At 40.6% G+C, this 16,465-nt stretch overlaps 1 protein-coding gene across 3 annotated transcripts in view; it reads left to right on the top strand.

Moving 5' to 3' along the window:
- The window catches only part of PPP1R21 (protein phosphatase 1 regulatory subunit 21), a 113,121-nt gene that overhangs the window by 15,197 nt on the left and 81,459 nt on the right, over positions 1-16,465 (top strand). For all 3 annotated transcript variants that reach the window (XM_033937745.1, XM_033937744.1, XM_033937746.1), the window contains exons 5-7: positions 7,100-7,264; positions 12,435-12,493; positions 15,584-15,678. In XM_033937745.1, the coding sequence (XP_033793636.1) occupies positions 7,100-7,264; positions 12,435-12,493; positions 15,584-15,678 (319 nt within the window). The remainder of the gene's footprint in view (positions 1-7,099; positions 7,265-12,434; positions 12,494-15,583; positions 15,679-16,465) is intronic.

Genomic DNA, 16,465 nt, shown 5'->3' with positions numbered 1-16,465 from the left:
ACGTTGAGTATCTACATTGAGGCCTGCATCGTCATTGAGAGAGCGTAGTTCACATCTCATTCTTGATGTTTATCTGAACACTCACATCGACGATCATTCCAGCGCTAACCCCGACGGTCCTCATGACAATCTCCTCGATGCAATCCTCAATGTTCCCCTCGTTGATCTCAATCTGGAAGGCCTGTTGTCAAGGGGTATGACTCTGACCTATTTCTACGCTCTCCTAGCTACTATCCAGAGTTGTCAGCAGATGAGTCTTATAGTATACCTTTGGATCCATCTCCCCCACTGCCTCATCAAAGGTCACCCTCCAGAGAAGTCTGTTCTTTACAAAGTTCATTAGGCAGGTGGGGCAAGCACTCCCAATAAATATGGAGTCTGAAACAGAACCTTGAGCAGAACTCATGGATACACTTGACTACAAAAAAGTGGCCTAAAGAGTGCATAAAGAAGTAGGGAGATTGTAGATGCCTTTCAAGAGGCTCTGCTCAGACAAATGGTGACGGAACCCACAAGGGAAAAAGCGATATTGGATCTGATCCTCACAAATGGAGCGAGTATCTCTAATGTTCGAGTGGGTGCTCACCTGGGAAGTAGCGATCATCAAACGGTTTGGTTTGATATAACGACTAAAGTGGAGAGCGGCCGCACGATACTTAAAGTCCTAGATTTCAAATGTACGGACTTTAATGCAATGGGAGAGTACCTGAAGAAAGAGCTGTTAGGATGGGAGGACATAAGAGAAGTGGAAAGACAGTGGTCTAAGCTGAAAGGAGCGCTAAAAATGGCTACGGACCTTTTTGTGAAGAAAATCAATAAAAACAAGAGAAAAAGGAAGCCAATATGGTTCTCCAACATAGTGGCTGAGAAAATAAAGGCGAAAGAGTTGGCGTTCGTGAAATATAAGAAAACCCAAGAAGAGGAGAGCAGAAAGGATTACAGGGTGAAACTGAAAGAAGCCAAGAGAGAGATACGTCTGGCAAAAGCACAGGCGGAAGAACAAATGGCTAAAAATGTAAAAAAGGGAGACAAAAATTTTTTCTGATATATTAGTGAAAGGAGGAAGATGAAAAATGGAATTGCTAGGCTAAAAGATGCTGGGAACCAATATGTGGAGAATGATGAGGAGAAAGCAAATGTGCTAAACAAATACTTCTGTTCTGTGTATATATATCACTGGAGCATCTCCTTTTTTGCCAACATCTAATGAATGATCTCCTAGAGACTAGAAAGTACATGGTACACTGTACATTTAACACTTTTGATGTTAACTTCTCAAACCTCTGCAGTCTCAATTGCTATCTGAAGACAGGCGTGGCTAAGAATCTCAGATCTAGACACCAACATTTAAGACAGTTTTTCTAACATATCTATAGAGGATGATTTGTTCGGAGACCATATAGAAGAGACCACACAGAAAATCAAAAGTCTGCCTTGTCCTCTTCAAAATCTCATCAGTCTCAGCCATCACGGAGATACTTACTCCTCCAAGCACTCCACTTACTACTCAAAACATAGATATCACCAGCCTTCTACATTCACTTGGCCAACGACTCAAAGATGCCCCAGACAACAGAAATCAGGAAACTTCTGCACCGCTTCAGTCCAAACAGCAGTCTTTTTGACTTCCTCCTAGAGAGCATGGCCCGTGTTTCTCAACCTTTGCCTCAGACTCTACCCATAGGAGTTGATTCACCCATTACCATCAACGCTGGTCCCTAATAACATCAGATCATTGGAATATAGATGAGTTACTGAAGTTGTCATTGCTCAAACTTTATGTGCTGGGATACGGCCTTCAAGCTTCAGCCCATTCCAAGCATAGTAAAAAGAGATACAATCTGCCAGCCATGTTGAGATAGTGACAGGAGCTCCAAGTTTGTTTGGATCAAAAGACAGGAACAATTGAGTGGAAATTCTGTGAGATTTGGGTTCTAGAGTGTGTGGTGCAGTGGTTGGAGCTACAGCCTTAGCACTCTGAGGTTGTGGGTTCAAATCCCTTGCTGCTTTTTGTGACCCTAGGCAGGTCACTTAATCCCTTCATTGCCTCATGTACACTAGATAGAGTTTGATCCCACCAGGACAGATAGGGAAATATGATAAAGTACCTGAATGATAAAGCACTTAGGATATAAGTGGTGTGTGTGTGTATATATATAATGTTATCATTCCAGGCAGCTAGGCTGAACACATGGCTTGGAAAGCCCATACTTGAGGCCACTACATACGCAGACTTTAGAAAATCCCTGAAAACTCGACTGTTTAACAAATTCTAAATTCCCATACCAACTCTCCCTCGCCATGACCCTTCCACCTCGCCCCCTAATTCCAAGGCCCGAAACTAATTATACTTTCCACCTTGAATCTCATGTACTGACATAATGTATCTTTATTGTAACCCACCTGCACCCCATGTACTGACAAAACGTATCTTTATTGTAACCCATGTACTGACTAAATGTATCTTTATGGTAACCCACCTGTATCCCTTACACTGACAAAATGCACCTTGATAGTAAACCACTTGTATTGTAACCCACTTGCATCCCATGTACTGACAAAATATATCTTTATTGTAACCCACTTGTATCCCATGTACTGACAAAATGAATCTTTAATGTAAACCACTTGCATCCCATGTACTGACTAAATGTATCTTTATTGTAAACTGTTTCTATCCCATGCACTGTCAAATGTATCTTTATTGTAAACAGCTTTGAACTTCACGCTATAGCGGTATATAAGAAATAAATTATTATATATATATATATAGTTATACACACACACCACTAGATGGGGTTTCTCTTAGTTGATTGCAAATCCCAGCAGCTCCTGTAGATTGTGGCATACTGGGTAGAGCTACAGCCTTAGCACCCTGAAGTTGTGGGTTCAAATCTCACGCTGCTTCTTGTGACCCTGGGCAAGTCATTTAATACTCCCAGGTACATTAAATTGTGAATTCTCTGGGTGAGGACATCTATAAAGCAGCAACCTGGTCCTCAGTTCATACCTTGATATCCCAGTATTGTTTGGAGAATCATTCCAGATGGGATAGTCATTTCGGCCAAGCAGTTCTACAAAATTTATTCTCCACTTAGATGCCAACATCCCTTCAACATATTTGGGTTTTCCAGGCTGATGGTAGTTGTCAATAACCCTCTTCTCAGCGGCATGATCTGCCTGATTGTCCTTGGATAAAACATAGTTACTCACCTGTAGCAGGTATTATCCGAGGACAGCAGGCAAATATTCTCATAACTCTCCCTCCTCCCCTAGGAATAAAAATTGCATGAGCACATAACAGGCATGGAAAGTGAGTGCATAATGTTGCACAATCTGTTTGAAACTGGTTTTTCAGGAGTGCAGTTTGAGCTGTCAGGGTTTTAATATTCATGTGTAGTTTTTTTTTTAATGCTTTAAATATCTTTGTTATTGAAAACAAACAAAAACATACAGTTCAAATGTCACCAATAATATTCTATCCAATAAAATGCTTATGGTTAACGATATAAGCAATGACCAATTTCCTGTAAACCCTCCTGCACAATTTTTAAATACCTTTGTACATGTGCATTTGCTGTACCTTCTTTGGATCAGGTATAAATCTGTACATCAGCATTTGTGTTCCCTGTATCCTGTATCTGGAAGCCTGTTTTATATAGAAACATAGGTGCTAATGTTGCCTTTATAAAATTCTGAGGTTAGAAGAATTATTATGTCACAGGCAAAGTCCACAAAACACCTGACAAAGTCAATTATAAGTAGGAGAGAGTAAATTCACAAATCAACACAACATTCTTACCCCTTTATATGGTAATATTTCCTATTATATCAGACCTTCAGAGGTGCAGCTTAGGTTTAAGCAACTTTCAAAATCTTGCAAATGACATCATCAGTCCAAAATTTTAATAAAAAAATTATTCGGTTTCTTTTTTCAAATTATTTAACATTTAATAAGTTGTACTCGATAAGGCTAGGCGATCCAAGATGGTGGCCGCATAAGCTCGACGAGAGGACACCAGGGAATTTGTCAATAATTTATCTTTGTTACCTTTTCGATGAGAATTATATTTCCTGGGCAGATGCCGAAGAGAAGAGGCAGGAGCGCGACTGGTGCCTCGCGGCGCTCTGGGCCTGCTGCAATCGGCAACATTGACAAACTCCTACAGCGGATGCAGGACATGATGGTGTCGTCGGTAGTTTCCCCACTGGGGCGCGGCAATGAGACGAGATGCAGGCGGTCTCCTTGGGGCTAGAAACAACGCTAAGTCCTGATGCCAGAGCACCGCCCCTACAGCCTCACACCACTAGCTCTCCGTGGGAGGGGGTGTGGCCGGGATACTCTACCCCAGAGGCCAGAGAAATCGATCCGGAGAGCAGAAGTTTGGGCTCTCAATCTTTTCAAGAGAACCTGAACTTGGAGAGTGAAGATTTAACATCAATTGGAGTAAGATCATCCCAGATGGAACAGAGACAGGAAGGAACCAGCAGTTGGTGAGCAGTCTGAATTAAATTTACAACTTTTCTTGCCTCAAAAACCCCATGAAGTCACTTTAGAATCCCTTTGGGACTCGATTTCTAACCTGGGAAAAACCTTTAATTCTCAGTTCCAACAAATAGAAGGGAAAATTAAGAATCATGATAATGAAATTGGGAATTTGAAAAAAGACATGGATGTTTCTAAATCCTTAACAAATAATTTACAAGAAGATACAGGATCATCAAAGAAACTCCAAGAGACATTGATTAAAGATAATATAAGTTTAAGAAGGAAAATTGAATCACTGGAGAACTTCTCTAGGAGCAATAACTTGAGATTGATCAATTTTCCAAAAGTTCCCATGATAACAACTAGAGAAATGCTGAAACGATATCTTCAAGAAATATTGGAAATTCCCGAGTCTTCATTACCACCTTTTACGCAAGTTTACTATTTTCCAACTAGGACTCGAGATACTCAATAAGTAATAAACCAAGAACCTATGAACATTTCAGCTGTATTAGAATTATCAGATAGAGAAATGTCTGTCTCAGCTACTTTATTGTTGACGCTTGCACTTATCCCCGATAAGAGTTGGCTCATGAGGATGTTCTATAAGCATAAGCAAAAAGAATTTCTAGGTTATAAGATACAAATGTTTCCAGATTTAGCAAGGGAGACTCAAAAGCGTAGAGGAGAATTTCTTTTGTTAAAACCCGGTGTTTTGGCTTTAGGGGCAACTTTTTTTCTTAGATTTAGACACCCTTGTAAATGTGTAATTCATTATAAAACTCAGAAGTATGTTTTCTTTGAACCTCTCCAACTGACAACTTTCTTGTCCCTGTCCCGATGGAGAAGGAGAGTGCTTAATAGAATAAATGTCCTTACTCTCTGATAGCTAATGATTTCATAAAGATTATTTTTCTTTGGTTAACTCGCATTTGAATCGCATTTTGGATCTATTTGAGGACTTGAGAAGATTTATGTTAGCTAATCATTGCTTATTTTAGTTTTTGGTGTGATAAGTTAATTTTCCTTATCATGAATCCTCTTTCTGTACAAGTTCATCTTGATTGTATAATTTGAAAACTTATAAATAAATAAGAAAAAAGTTGTACTCATCTTAAACTGTAAAAAGTCATTTTCACTTAGGAGCACTCCTGAAGGCTGTCATCTGATATGAATTCACATTTTCCCCTTAGGCTTTATCAAGGGGTTAGTTTCTTAGGAAACAATATATAAAAAAGCATAAGCAAAATAGATCATTCAAAATCTATAAGAGATTTAAAATTTCTTCCAGATGATTAAAAATAAAAATTATGCCTTTCATAACTCAGTCTCTCAAACCATGTTGCATCATTGTTCATTTACCAAAGCAAATATAATGGCAGTGTAAGTCACGTGATCTGCAAAAAACAATCGTAAAGTTCTGATCATACCAGTCATCCATTCTTTTCATCATTCAAATCATATGGAGTAACAATTCAAAATTTAAACCCAGTATTGCTCCTTTCACCACTAAATACGATGCATACAAGATAAAACAAAAGAAACGACAGTACATCCCAGATCATTATCTCCTGATAAACATATTGCACTGCTTGGACTATGGTAACTCATTGTACCATGGAATTACAAAAAAAGAGATTAGATGTCTTCAGATAATCCAAAATACTGCGGTCAAGATCATATTTAAGGCCAAGAAATTCAACCATGTCACTCCCTTCTTGATCAAAGCCTATTGGCTCCCCATCGCCCACTGTATCACTTATAAAACATTACTGCTGGCATTTAAAACAAGAAAAACCGGACATCCGGAATTTATTAACAAACTTTTGATTCTAAATTCTTCTTCATGTACCCTCTGATCGTCAGATCAAAATTTTAGTAGTTCCATCACTCAGACACCATCAATATGAGGAGAAATTCCATCTTTTCGGTTGTTGTTCCCTCCCTTTGGAATTCAGTGCCTAACCATTTGAGAGAGACAACATCCATGGAGAAATTCAAATCTTTTCTTAAAACATTCCTTTTTAAAGACGCATTCCAAGTTTGATTGTCCTTTTAGTCCACTTAAGTTGGACTGCTATGTGCTACCCTTGCCTTTTGTATTTGCCTCTACCTCTTTCTTTCCTTTATTTATATTGTGGTTCTCCCTTTTTCCATTCATTTCAGTATGCCCTTTTGTCTTATTTGTCCACTATTTTAATTGATGATGTCTTTGTTATTATTTGTCCGCCCCATGATTTTATTGTATAAGCACCTTGAAACTATTGATAAGGCGGTATAGCAAATTTTAAATAAACTTGGAAACTTCATGACTATGCAACTTCTGAATTTTCTTGTTAATTTGAAAAAGTAGGTTATGCAGACGAGGGCATCCTTTTAAATAGCCAGCTTAGCCAGATTCTGAATCATTGAAGCCTCTGGGCCTTTCTGGCAGACAAGAGGCAGCTAATTTCTTCTGAGGTGGATGGAGCCTACAAAATTCCTCTTGCTTTTTTATATGATAGTTAGAAACTTTTGCAGTCTGAAAGATTTAGGGAATGTAGATTGTCAGGAAACAAAAATATCTGATGTCCAGCATTGGTTTTTTGTTTTTTTTGTGTGTGTGTTTAGTTCTTTGAAGCGGATGAGAAACATAAAGAAATAGAAGCAGAGCTAAAAAGTAGATTAGGAATTTTGGAAACCAATGCAGCACAACATCAAGCTGTGGTGGATGGTTTAACCCAGAAGTACGTGGAAACAGTTGAAAAACTACAGAATGACAAAGCAAAGCTAGAAGTAAGTTTTTAAACCCTCTTTTCCTCATGCCTTCTTAGGTTTCTAAGTACTGTGACATGGTTTACAAAATGAATGATGATATGTATATTCAAAATGATTTTGTCTTGTGAATATCATTTGTCTAGACCAGAGTAACATCGCTAAGCAAAATTTTTCAGTTCCAGGAATCTTTTTAATAAAAATAAATTTGTTTACAGAAATTAGATAGCTCTAAGTCTAATAGATGCTGGCACTGTCATCTCGAAGCTGGGACATTAGATCATTTAATATTCTATTGTCCATTGATACTTAGTTTTTGGAAATCCATTTGGGGCCAAGTGAATAATCTACTGGAAAATACGGTGGCATTATCATATGACACTGTGTTATTTGGTACTTCCATGGGAGCTAAGAGTCAAATCTCTTTTAATAATAATAAATTATTGCTCATCATGACAGGCTTGCCATACAGCAAATTATGAAAAATTGGGATCGGCTGAATTATAATTTTGGGTGGAATTCAGTGTGCCAAATCTTTAAAATGGAGCGGGCAATAGCCATACAACAGGGGCATTTTAAGAAATTTAGGGATGTTTGGGAGCCATTAACAAAATACTGTACAGAATGAATATTACTTTTTCCTTTTTTGTTCATACATGTCCAGGGTGGGGAGGGGGGGTGAGAATACTTTATGATTTCTAATGTTTAAGAACAATTGTTGAGTATAAGGGAGGGGGGATATTTGATGTGAGTTAGAATTTGAGGTATATTAAGTGATGTTAAAGTATAAAATGATTGTATCTTATGTTACACTCATTGGAAGTTTTAAAAATGAATAAAGATTTAAAAAAGAATAAATAAAAAGAAACTCATAAGATATCGATCATTTTCCATGAAAAGTCAAAATCTACAGAGGCTTTACTTGCAGTCACTAGTCTTCTGGGCAAGAAGCCATATTTTTTTGAAGTAGTACTTTGACCAATGTATTTCAACTGAGTTTCCAAGGAGCCCTAGAAGGTTTTGCACGGTCACTAAGGCATTCAGAAGATGATAATAATTGCATCTAAAACAAAAAGTCAATAGAAACAGTAGGAACACCTTAGGTATGGTGTTGACAGGGTTGATGAGGGATGTATATTTGCAGTCCATGAGCCATAGCCTATGTAGTCTATAGCTAAAAATTCTTACATTTATATCTGTAATGAAGGGTGAAGGGGGTTAATACAAGTATGCCCAAACTGTCTGTGAGCCAGGTCTTTGGGCTCATTTTAAACTATAAATTAGAGGAATCGGCGTTGTGCTCTGGATGAGTGGCACTCCATAAGGCTGGGGGTAACTGAAGATGGTGCTCTGTGTAAACATAGTCAAAAAGAAGAAGAAGAAGTTATCAGCAAATTAAGTTGAGATAATTTGAGGGAGAGAGGGAAGAGTATGGAATCGGGTCTTTGATCAGCTGTGGACAAAGCTTGTAAAGTCAGAACTAAAATCTAAAACTTGATCACGAACATTATAGGAAGTCGGTGGAGTACTGAGAAGTGTGAGGTGCTCAAATTTCTTTGCCGTTTGTGAATCCCCCCATAGTCTTGTTCCAATGCATCCTACTAGAACAAACCCTGGAACAGCTCTTGTTTTTCAGTTCATTGTGGCTCTTAATGATTTGTGTGGGATTTTGGTTTTGAGTACTTATTTCTGAAACATCCTCTCAAATAGAATAGAATATGTTGTGATTACAAATTTTAAAAAAGTCAATTTGTACAGTTTATAGTCTGCCAGGAAAGTTAGGTACTGATTGTTCACTGTTGTTGGAGAGGTTAGTGAAATTACAGATTGATATGGAAACTCTTTGCATAGTAGGTGACTTCAATGTTCCACTAAGGCAGAACGGGAAGGGGAAGATAAGATTGATTGTGATTTTATTCATAAGTTAGAAGCATGTGCTTTTGATCAGACAGTACAAGCAGCGACTTATAAGGCTGCTCATATCTTGGATTTGGTATTTATACCTACAGGGATGATAGAAAAATGAATAGCGCTCCCAGAACTACAACCTATGACATGATCAGATCACTCATTAGTATGATTCATATTGTAAATATCGGAAAATCCTATATAACCTTTGAAACAAACTGTACAACAGTTAGTATGTCTGAAATTTGATATTGATATTGTTAAAAATAATTTCATTTTGGAACTAGAGCAATTGAATGAAAATGATGACCAACGATTGGTATAGGTTGTTAAGTTTCAAGTTTATTTAAAAATTTGATTAAATCCCTTTTTCGTAGTTCCAAAGCGATGTACAATAAAATGGGGGAAGACAGACAAAATTTTAGTTTTTTGGGGGGGCCATAGCCTGAACACAGGCACTAGTTGATAGTGAAACATAAGGAGAATGGGAAGAGCTACAATCAATATAGGAAAGAGAACCATGAAGGGTTAAACATTTCAGTAAGCGAAAGACACTGGTTGATATTGCTCCTGAACAGATAGTTAAAGTTTCCTCAGATAGTACACCTCATCTATGGCACACAGAAATTTTACAGGAGTTGAGATAAGAAGTAAGAAAGTATGAACGATTGTGGAGGAAAACAAAAGATGTGAATGATTATGATAATTATTTATTTCGATTGATTGAATATCGGGTTTGTTATGATCTAGAACACAGGTGTCAAACACAAGGCCCACAAGCCGAATCTGACCTGCCTGGCCGTTTTATGCAGCCTGTGGTGTGATGCAGCGTTTTCATTTCCACCCCTGGGTGTGTTATCTTCTGGCTGGATCCCTCCTCCTCATTTCCACAGTGTGCACAAAGCTGTGGGCAGCGGCTCCTCATGCATCCTGCACCTCATCTGGAAGAATTCCCTCTGACGTTGCGATGTCAGAGAGAAGGCTTCCGATTCAGGTGCAGGACGCACATAGGAGCTGCCACTCGCAGCTTTGTGCACACTGTGGAAATGAGGAGGAGGGATCCGACCAGAAGATAACACACCCAGGGGCGGCAATGAAAATGTAAGACATCCGCCAGAGGGAGAGGGGCATGTTGGGACTTAAGAAAGAGGGAGCACAAACTTCGGACAAATGATAGAAGGGAGGGAGGAAGGAAGGTGCCATGAACTTGGGACATAGAATGAAGGGAAGGAGAAAGCCATAGAATGGAAGGCGGGAGAGAGTGAGGGAATGAGATGCTGAGGTGAGGGAGGGAATAGAAAGGAAGAATTGGGTGTCTGAGAGAGAGAAAGAGAGATGGTTCACATGAGGAGATGAAGAAAAAGGAGAATTTTGGGCAGAGGGAGGGAGAATTATTGGACATGGTGGTGGGAGAGGAGTGAGGTAGACAGATGCATGGGGAAGAGAGAAATGTCAGACCACTGGAATGGGAAGGAGAGAGAGAGAGAGAGATGCCAGACCACAGAAAGCAGAGGAGAGAAGGAGAGAGATGTTAGACCTCGGGAAGAGGGAGGGAAGGAGAGGAGAGAGATTCCAGGCTATGGGAAGGATAGGAGAAGAATGCCAGACCATATGAGGGTGGAAGGGGAAAGACAGAGTTGTCTGACCATGGGAGAGGCATGAGATTTTGCACAGGAGAGAGACAGAGGGAGGAGATGGTGCACAGCAATGGGTGCGGCAGGGAAGAGATAAGAAGAAATGGTTCTTATGGATAGATGGGAATAGAGGAAAAGAAAGAGGGAGGAGATGGTACACATGGATAGATGGGAAGTGAAGATATGGAAAAGAAGATAGATTGTGAGAAGAAAGTTGAACGTTAAAAGTTAATGCTAAAGATGGATGGAGACCCCTAACCCTTCATAAAGCTAAGTCATTATATCATAACTTATTCATTTCAAAGTGATGTTCGTTTGAAAATATAAGAAAGAAAGAAAGAACCTTCACACAAGTATTTGAAAGACTGTAACAATCTTTATTTATTTATTTTTGTAACCACCCTTGGAGCGTGACCAGCATTGAAACAGTTGCAATGACTGGAAGGCAAACTCTGGTTCATCACTAGGAGGGTGCGGCCCCCCCTTGAAGAGTTTCACGTTTCTGAGTGACTTAGAAATTGTTGGTCATGGTCCATGGTTAGGTTACTATTTTGAATGTGAGGTCAGTTTACTTTTTTGGAAAGATGGATGTACGGCAGAAAGCGGAGAGAAAAACAGCAAATGGATAAGGTGGCCCTGGATACACAGTTAAGACAGAAGGAAGTGCAGCCAGAGACTGGGAAAAGAAGGTTTGAAACCCAAAATCACCAGACAACAAAGGTAGGGGAAATGATTTCATTTTCAATTTAGTGATTGAATTGTGCTGTCTATATTTTGCACTGTTCATGAAGAAATGCATTTGTTTCTTTTTCTCTGGAGTTCTACTGCATGCAGAGTCTTGAATCTTAGGGTTTTGTTTGTAGTACTTTTAGATTTGGGTCTCATATTTGCTTAGGGGTTATCTGTGTTCTGGTAGAAATGAATGTTGAGAAGCATACGATGTGCTTTGTGTGGTTTAATTTTGTGGTTAACCATTATGTTTTGTTAATAAGATTATATTGTGTGTAGATATGAAAAATGAATGGAAAACAATGGTGTTACAATTACTACTATTATGGGGGCGGGGTCTGGCCTGCGACAGTCTGTGTTTTAGATTTTGGTCCCTTAATGTGATTGAGTTTGACACCCCTGTGCTAGAGCCTTGCTAGGTTAACTATACGCCCCAGTAAAAAAAAAAAAAAAGATATAAAGCGACCCCTTGCTGCAGTTTAAACATGTATATGATAGATGCCCATTAGTGCAGAAGGCAATAATAATAATAACAGTTTCTATACCGCAGGACCGTGAAGTTCTATGCGGTTTACAATGATTAAAAGGTATTACAGATTGAGTGGAATAAACAGAGTTCAGAGTTAGTGAATAAGAGTTCAAAGATCATTTGTTGAGGACTAAGATTGTATAGGTCAGTTACCTAAGTACTTTAGGAACAGATGTGTTTTTAGGCGTTTCCTGAATTCTCTCTAAGTAATAGGCACGAGCAGTTGTTCCAGATCTTTAGCCCATATTGCTGCTTGATGTGAGAAAAGATGGTAAAACAAAGCGTGACGATCGGAGTTAAAGCAGATACCAAGTGGGAATATGATCCTTATTTGCCAAATGTGCTCGTTAATTGAGATGTGTTTGTTTACTTATTACTGTGATTGTTTTAGGTAAAATCTCATGCACTGGAAAGAGAAGCCAAAGATTGCAGGCTTTTAATGGAAGAATGGTACGTTTTTACCTACTGTGATAAACACGATACTTTTATCTGTTTGTTAGAAATGTGCAAGAATATTGTCTGAAAGATTGCATTCATATATTTTGCTTTTGGCTTCATTTGTTGCCAAACACAGAATTTAAAAATAAAAAAAACTCATTATTCAAAAGTACATTCCTGGATAAATGCCCTATCCTGACCGGTTCATAGACAACCCCGCGAAAGACAAAGGCGCGCGCCGACAACTGAGCGCAAGATGGAGGCGCGCGCCGAAGAAAATTACAGTTTTTAGGGGCTCCGACGGGGGGCTTTGTTGGGGAGTCCCCCCAGTTTACTTAATAGAGATCGCGCCGGCGTTGTGGGGGGGGTTTGGGGGGGTTGTAACCCTCCACATTTTACTGTAAACTTAACTTTTTCCCTAAAAACAGGGAAAAAGTTAAGTTTTCAGTAAAATGTGGGGGGTTACAACCCGCCAACCCCCCCACAACGCCTCCACAACGCGGCGCAATCTCTATTAAGTAAAGTGGGGGGGTTCCCCCCCACGCCCCCCCCCCCGTCAGAGCCCTAAAAACAGTAATTTTCTGCGGCGCGCGCCTCCACGCTGCGCTCAATTGTCTGCGCGCACCTTTGTCCCGGCGCGCTTTTGACCTGACACCATCCTGACCTATCTGTGAATTTTCAGTGATTTAATACAGGTTGAGCATGGGCATTCTGCCTAACTCTATGGCTAGTCCGCGATATTCCACAACTATTCTGATAGCTATACTGAAAAGATAGGACAGCAAAAAGGGCATTTGTGTATGCTGGCCCCAGTTTATTGAATCAGGTTACCTTTAGAGCAGTGTATCACAAGCTATGTGCTGCGGCAGATCCCAGGAGTGTCCCGATGAGACACCGGTAAGGAGGAGAGGTGCCAGCTGACTGCTTATAGGATGTGCCTCTCGCGGCGAGAGGCATGTCCGGTGCCAATGACTCTCCTCCTCTTCTCACACCTCTCCTTCTCCAGGATCCCCCACCAAAGTGACAGCTTTAGGGTCACAGTCTTAAACTGCGCAGACATCGACGTGATGATGTCACGCTTCTACATCCGCCCACTTCCAGGTGCCTTCTCGCTTGGGCACTGGGTTTACTGTGCTGCTGGACGAAAAATTTGCGGGACACTGCTTTAGAGTAGAGAATGACACGGTGACTATTAGCTGTGGCTAGCCGCGGGTAACCCACTGAAACGGGGATGAAAAAAAACCTGGTCACTGCAGGTAAGGGGACAAGGCCATTCACTGCCCTGTAGAGTGGTGAATGGCCTTGTCCCCGCAGTTAATTGGGGGAATGTGCACAAAATACTTTAAAATTTGATCGTGCGGTCCGAGCATCTCACTCCCTCCCTTGCCTTTATCTTCGTTGGCGATTTTCCTCTTAACAAGCAGCCGGAGCATTTCCTGAAATCGCGTGCAGCTGACTGGCTGGCTGAAACTTCTCTAACGCAACCGGAAACAGGAAGTTGCCTCAGAGCAAAGGAGAAATTTCAGGCAGTCAGCTAGCACGAGACTTCAGGAAATGCTCCGGCTGCTAGTAAATGGACAATACTCGGATTGGCAAAGCGTCACGAGTGGAATGCTGCAGGGTTCGATGCTCAGGCCCGTGCTCTTCAACATATTTATAAATGACCTGGAAATTGGTATGACGAGTGAGGTGATTAAATTTGCAGACGATACAAAGTTATTCAGAATAGTGAGGACACAGAAGGATTGCGAAGACCTACAACGAGACATAAACACATTCGAGGAATGGGCCGTGAAATGGCAAATGAGGTTCAACGTAGATAAGTGCCAGATGATGCATGTCGGTAACAAAAATCATATGCACGAATACAGGATGTCCGGTGCTGTACTCGGAGAGAGCCCACAGGAAAGGGACTTGGGAGTACTTATAGACAAGTCAATGAAGCCGTCCATGCAAGGCGCAGCAGCGCGAAAAGGGCGAACAGAATGCTAGGAAATGATTAAAAAGGGGATCACAAACAGATCTGAGAAGGTTATCATGCTGCTGTACCGGGCCATGGTACGCCCTCACCTGGAATACTGCGTCCAGCACTGGTCGCCGTACATGAAAAAGGACATTGTACTACTCGAAAGGGTCCAGAGAAGAGCGACAAACATGGTTAAGGGACTGGAGGAGTTGCCGTACAATGAGAGGCTAGAGAAACTGGGCCTCTTCTCCCTCGAACAGAGGAGATTGAGAGGGGACATGATCGAAACATTCAAGATACTGAAGGGGATAGACTTAGTAGATAAGGACAGGTTGTTCACCCTCTCCGAGGTAGGGAGAACGAGAGGGCACTCTCTAAAGTTAAAAAGGGACAGGTTCCGTACAAATGTAAGGAAGTTCTTCTTCACCCAGAGAGTGGTAGAAATCTGGAACGCTCTTCCAGAGGCTGTTATAGGGGGAAACACTCTCCAGGGATTCAAGAAAAGGTTAGATAAGTTCCTGCGGAACCAGAACGTATGCAGGTAAGGCTAGACTCAAATAGGGCACTGGTCTTTGACCTAATGGCCACCACGCAAGCGGACTGCTGGGTACGATGGACCACTGGTTTGATCCAGCAGTGGCAATTCTTATGTTAAAAGCAATAGACAATTTCAGCAGTAAAAATATTCAAATTACAATACAGAGTATGGAATAAAACATTTTAATGGACAGCATAGAGGGTGTAAGCAAAGATGGAGAATATAGATAGAGTAACAGGAGTCAGAAAATAAGGGGACTAGTTTTAAAGAAAGTTGCACATTAGGTCAGAAAAATATTTGAATATTATCTCAACTAGAGTAGGAATAGCGGGTAAGCAAGTCATGCTACGGATGCCCCAACTGTTTTGCAGAGGTTTTGCAGTCATCCCATGTTAATTTTGGCAGTAAAAGCCTGGTAACTCTAAACCCTTACATGGCTTGGTAAATAGGCCGCTTAATGTATTACTTTGGTAGGACGTGTAAAATTATGCCAGCAAAGTTATGTGGATCAGGTATCTTGGCATTAGGTCTGTCTGTGATGTGGCATGTTGGTTTCCTTCCTCTGCATTTAATGCACTTCTTTATTATTTTTCCCCAGCCAGCAACAACTAAAAACACTTCATGCAGATCTGAGTGGCAGATTAGATGAATCCCTATGTATAATCAATGAAAAAGTTCCTTTCAATGACACAAGTAAGCAAATTTTTATTTATTCAATTTTCTATACCGTTCTCCTAGGGGAGCTCAGAACGGTTTTCATGAATTTATTCAGGTACTCAAGCATTTTTCTCTGTCTTTCCCAGTGGGCTCACAATCTGTAGCTTTAACCACTGCACCACTCTAGAAATCAAACTGTAATAGAAGTGAGCCAAGTATAGGACAGTGAAGTCACTGTGACATCACTGATGAGGTTGGCTCTTAGGCATTGGTGGAATGAGGCATTATGACGTCACACTACCAGCTCTGGTTATCAGAGGCCAAAACTTTTCACACTATTATTTATTCAGTTTACTATACTGTTCTCCCAGGGGAGCTCAGAACAGTTTACATGAATTTATTCAGGTATTCAAGTCCTTTTCCCTGTCTGTCCCAGTGGGCTCACAATCTATCTAATGTACCTGGGGCAATGGGGGGATTAAGTGACTTGCCCAGGGTCACAAGGAGCAACGTGGGTTTGAACCCACAACCTCAGGGTGCTGAGGCTGTAGCTTTTAACCACTGCACCACATTCTGTTGCACGTGTAGAATGATGTAAAAGCAACCAATATTCCCAATAATTGGCCATTCAAGCAGCGGTGCTTCTTATACTTGGCAAAATGTCGACTTTGCTTCGGGCTGTATGATCATCTTACTGGGTCTCATTCCTCTATGTTCTTTTTTGTGTTTCATAATATTTTGTTGCATGTTTGCATTTTATGAGAGTCCTGGGCTGGGACACCTCCCCCTCTGCCAGCTTGCACCCCTTGTGTACATCAGACAT

The sequence above is a fragment of the Geotrypetes seraphini genome, chromosome 3 (assembly GCF_902459505.1).
Source record: "Geotrypetes seraphini chromosome 3, aGeoSer1.1, whole genome shotgun sequence".
Taxonomy (NCBI): Eukaryota; Metazoa; Chordata; class Amphibia; order Gymnophiona; family Dermophiidae; genus Geotrypetes; species Geotrypetes seraphini.
Note: the sequence above shows the minus strand (reverse complement) of the source record. Positions and strands in the feature narration are given on the sequence as shown.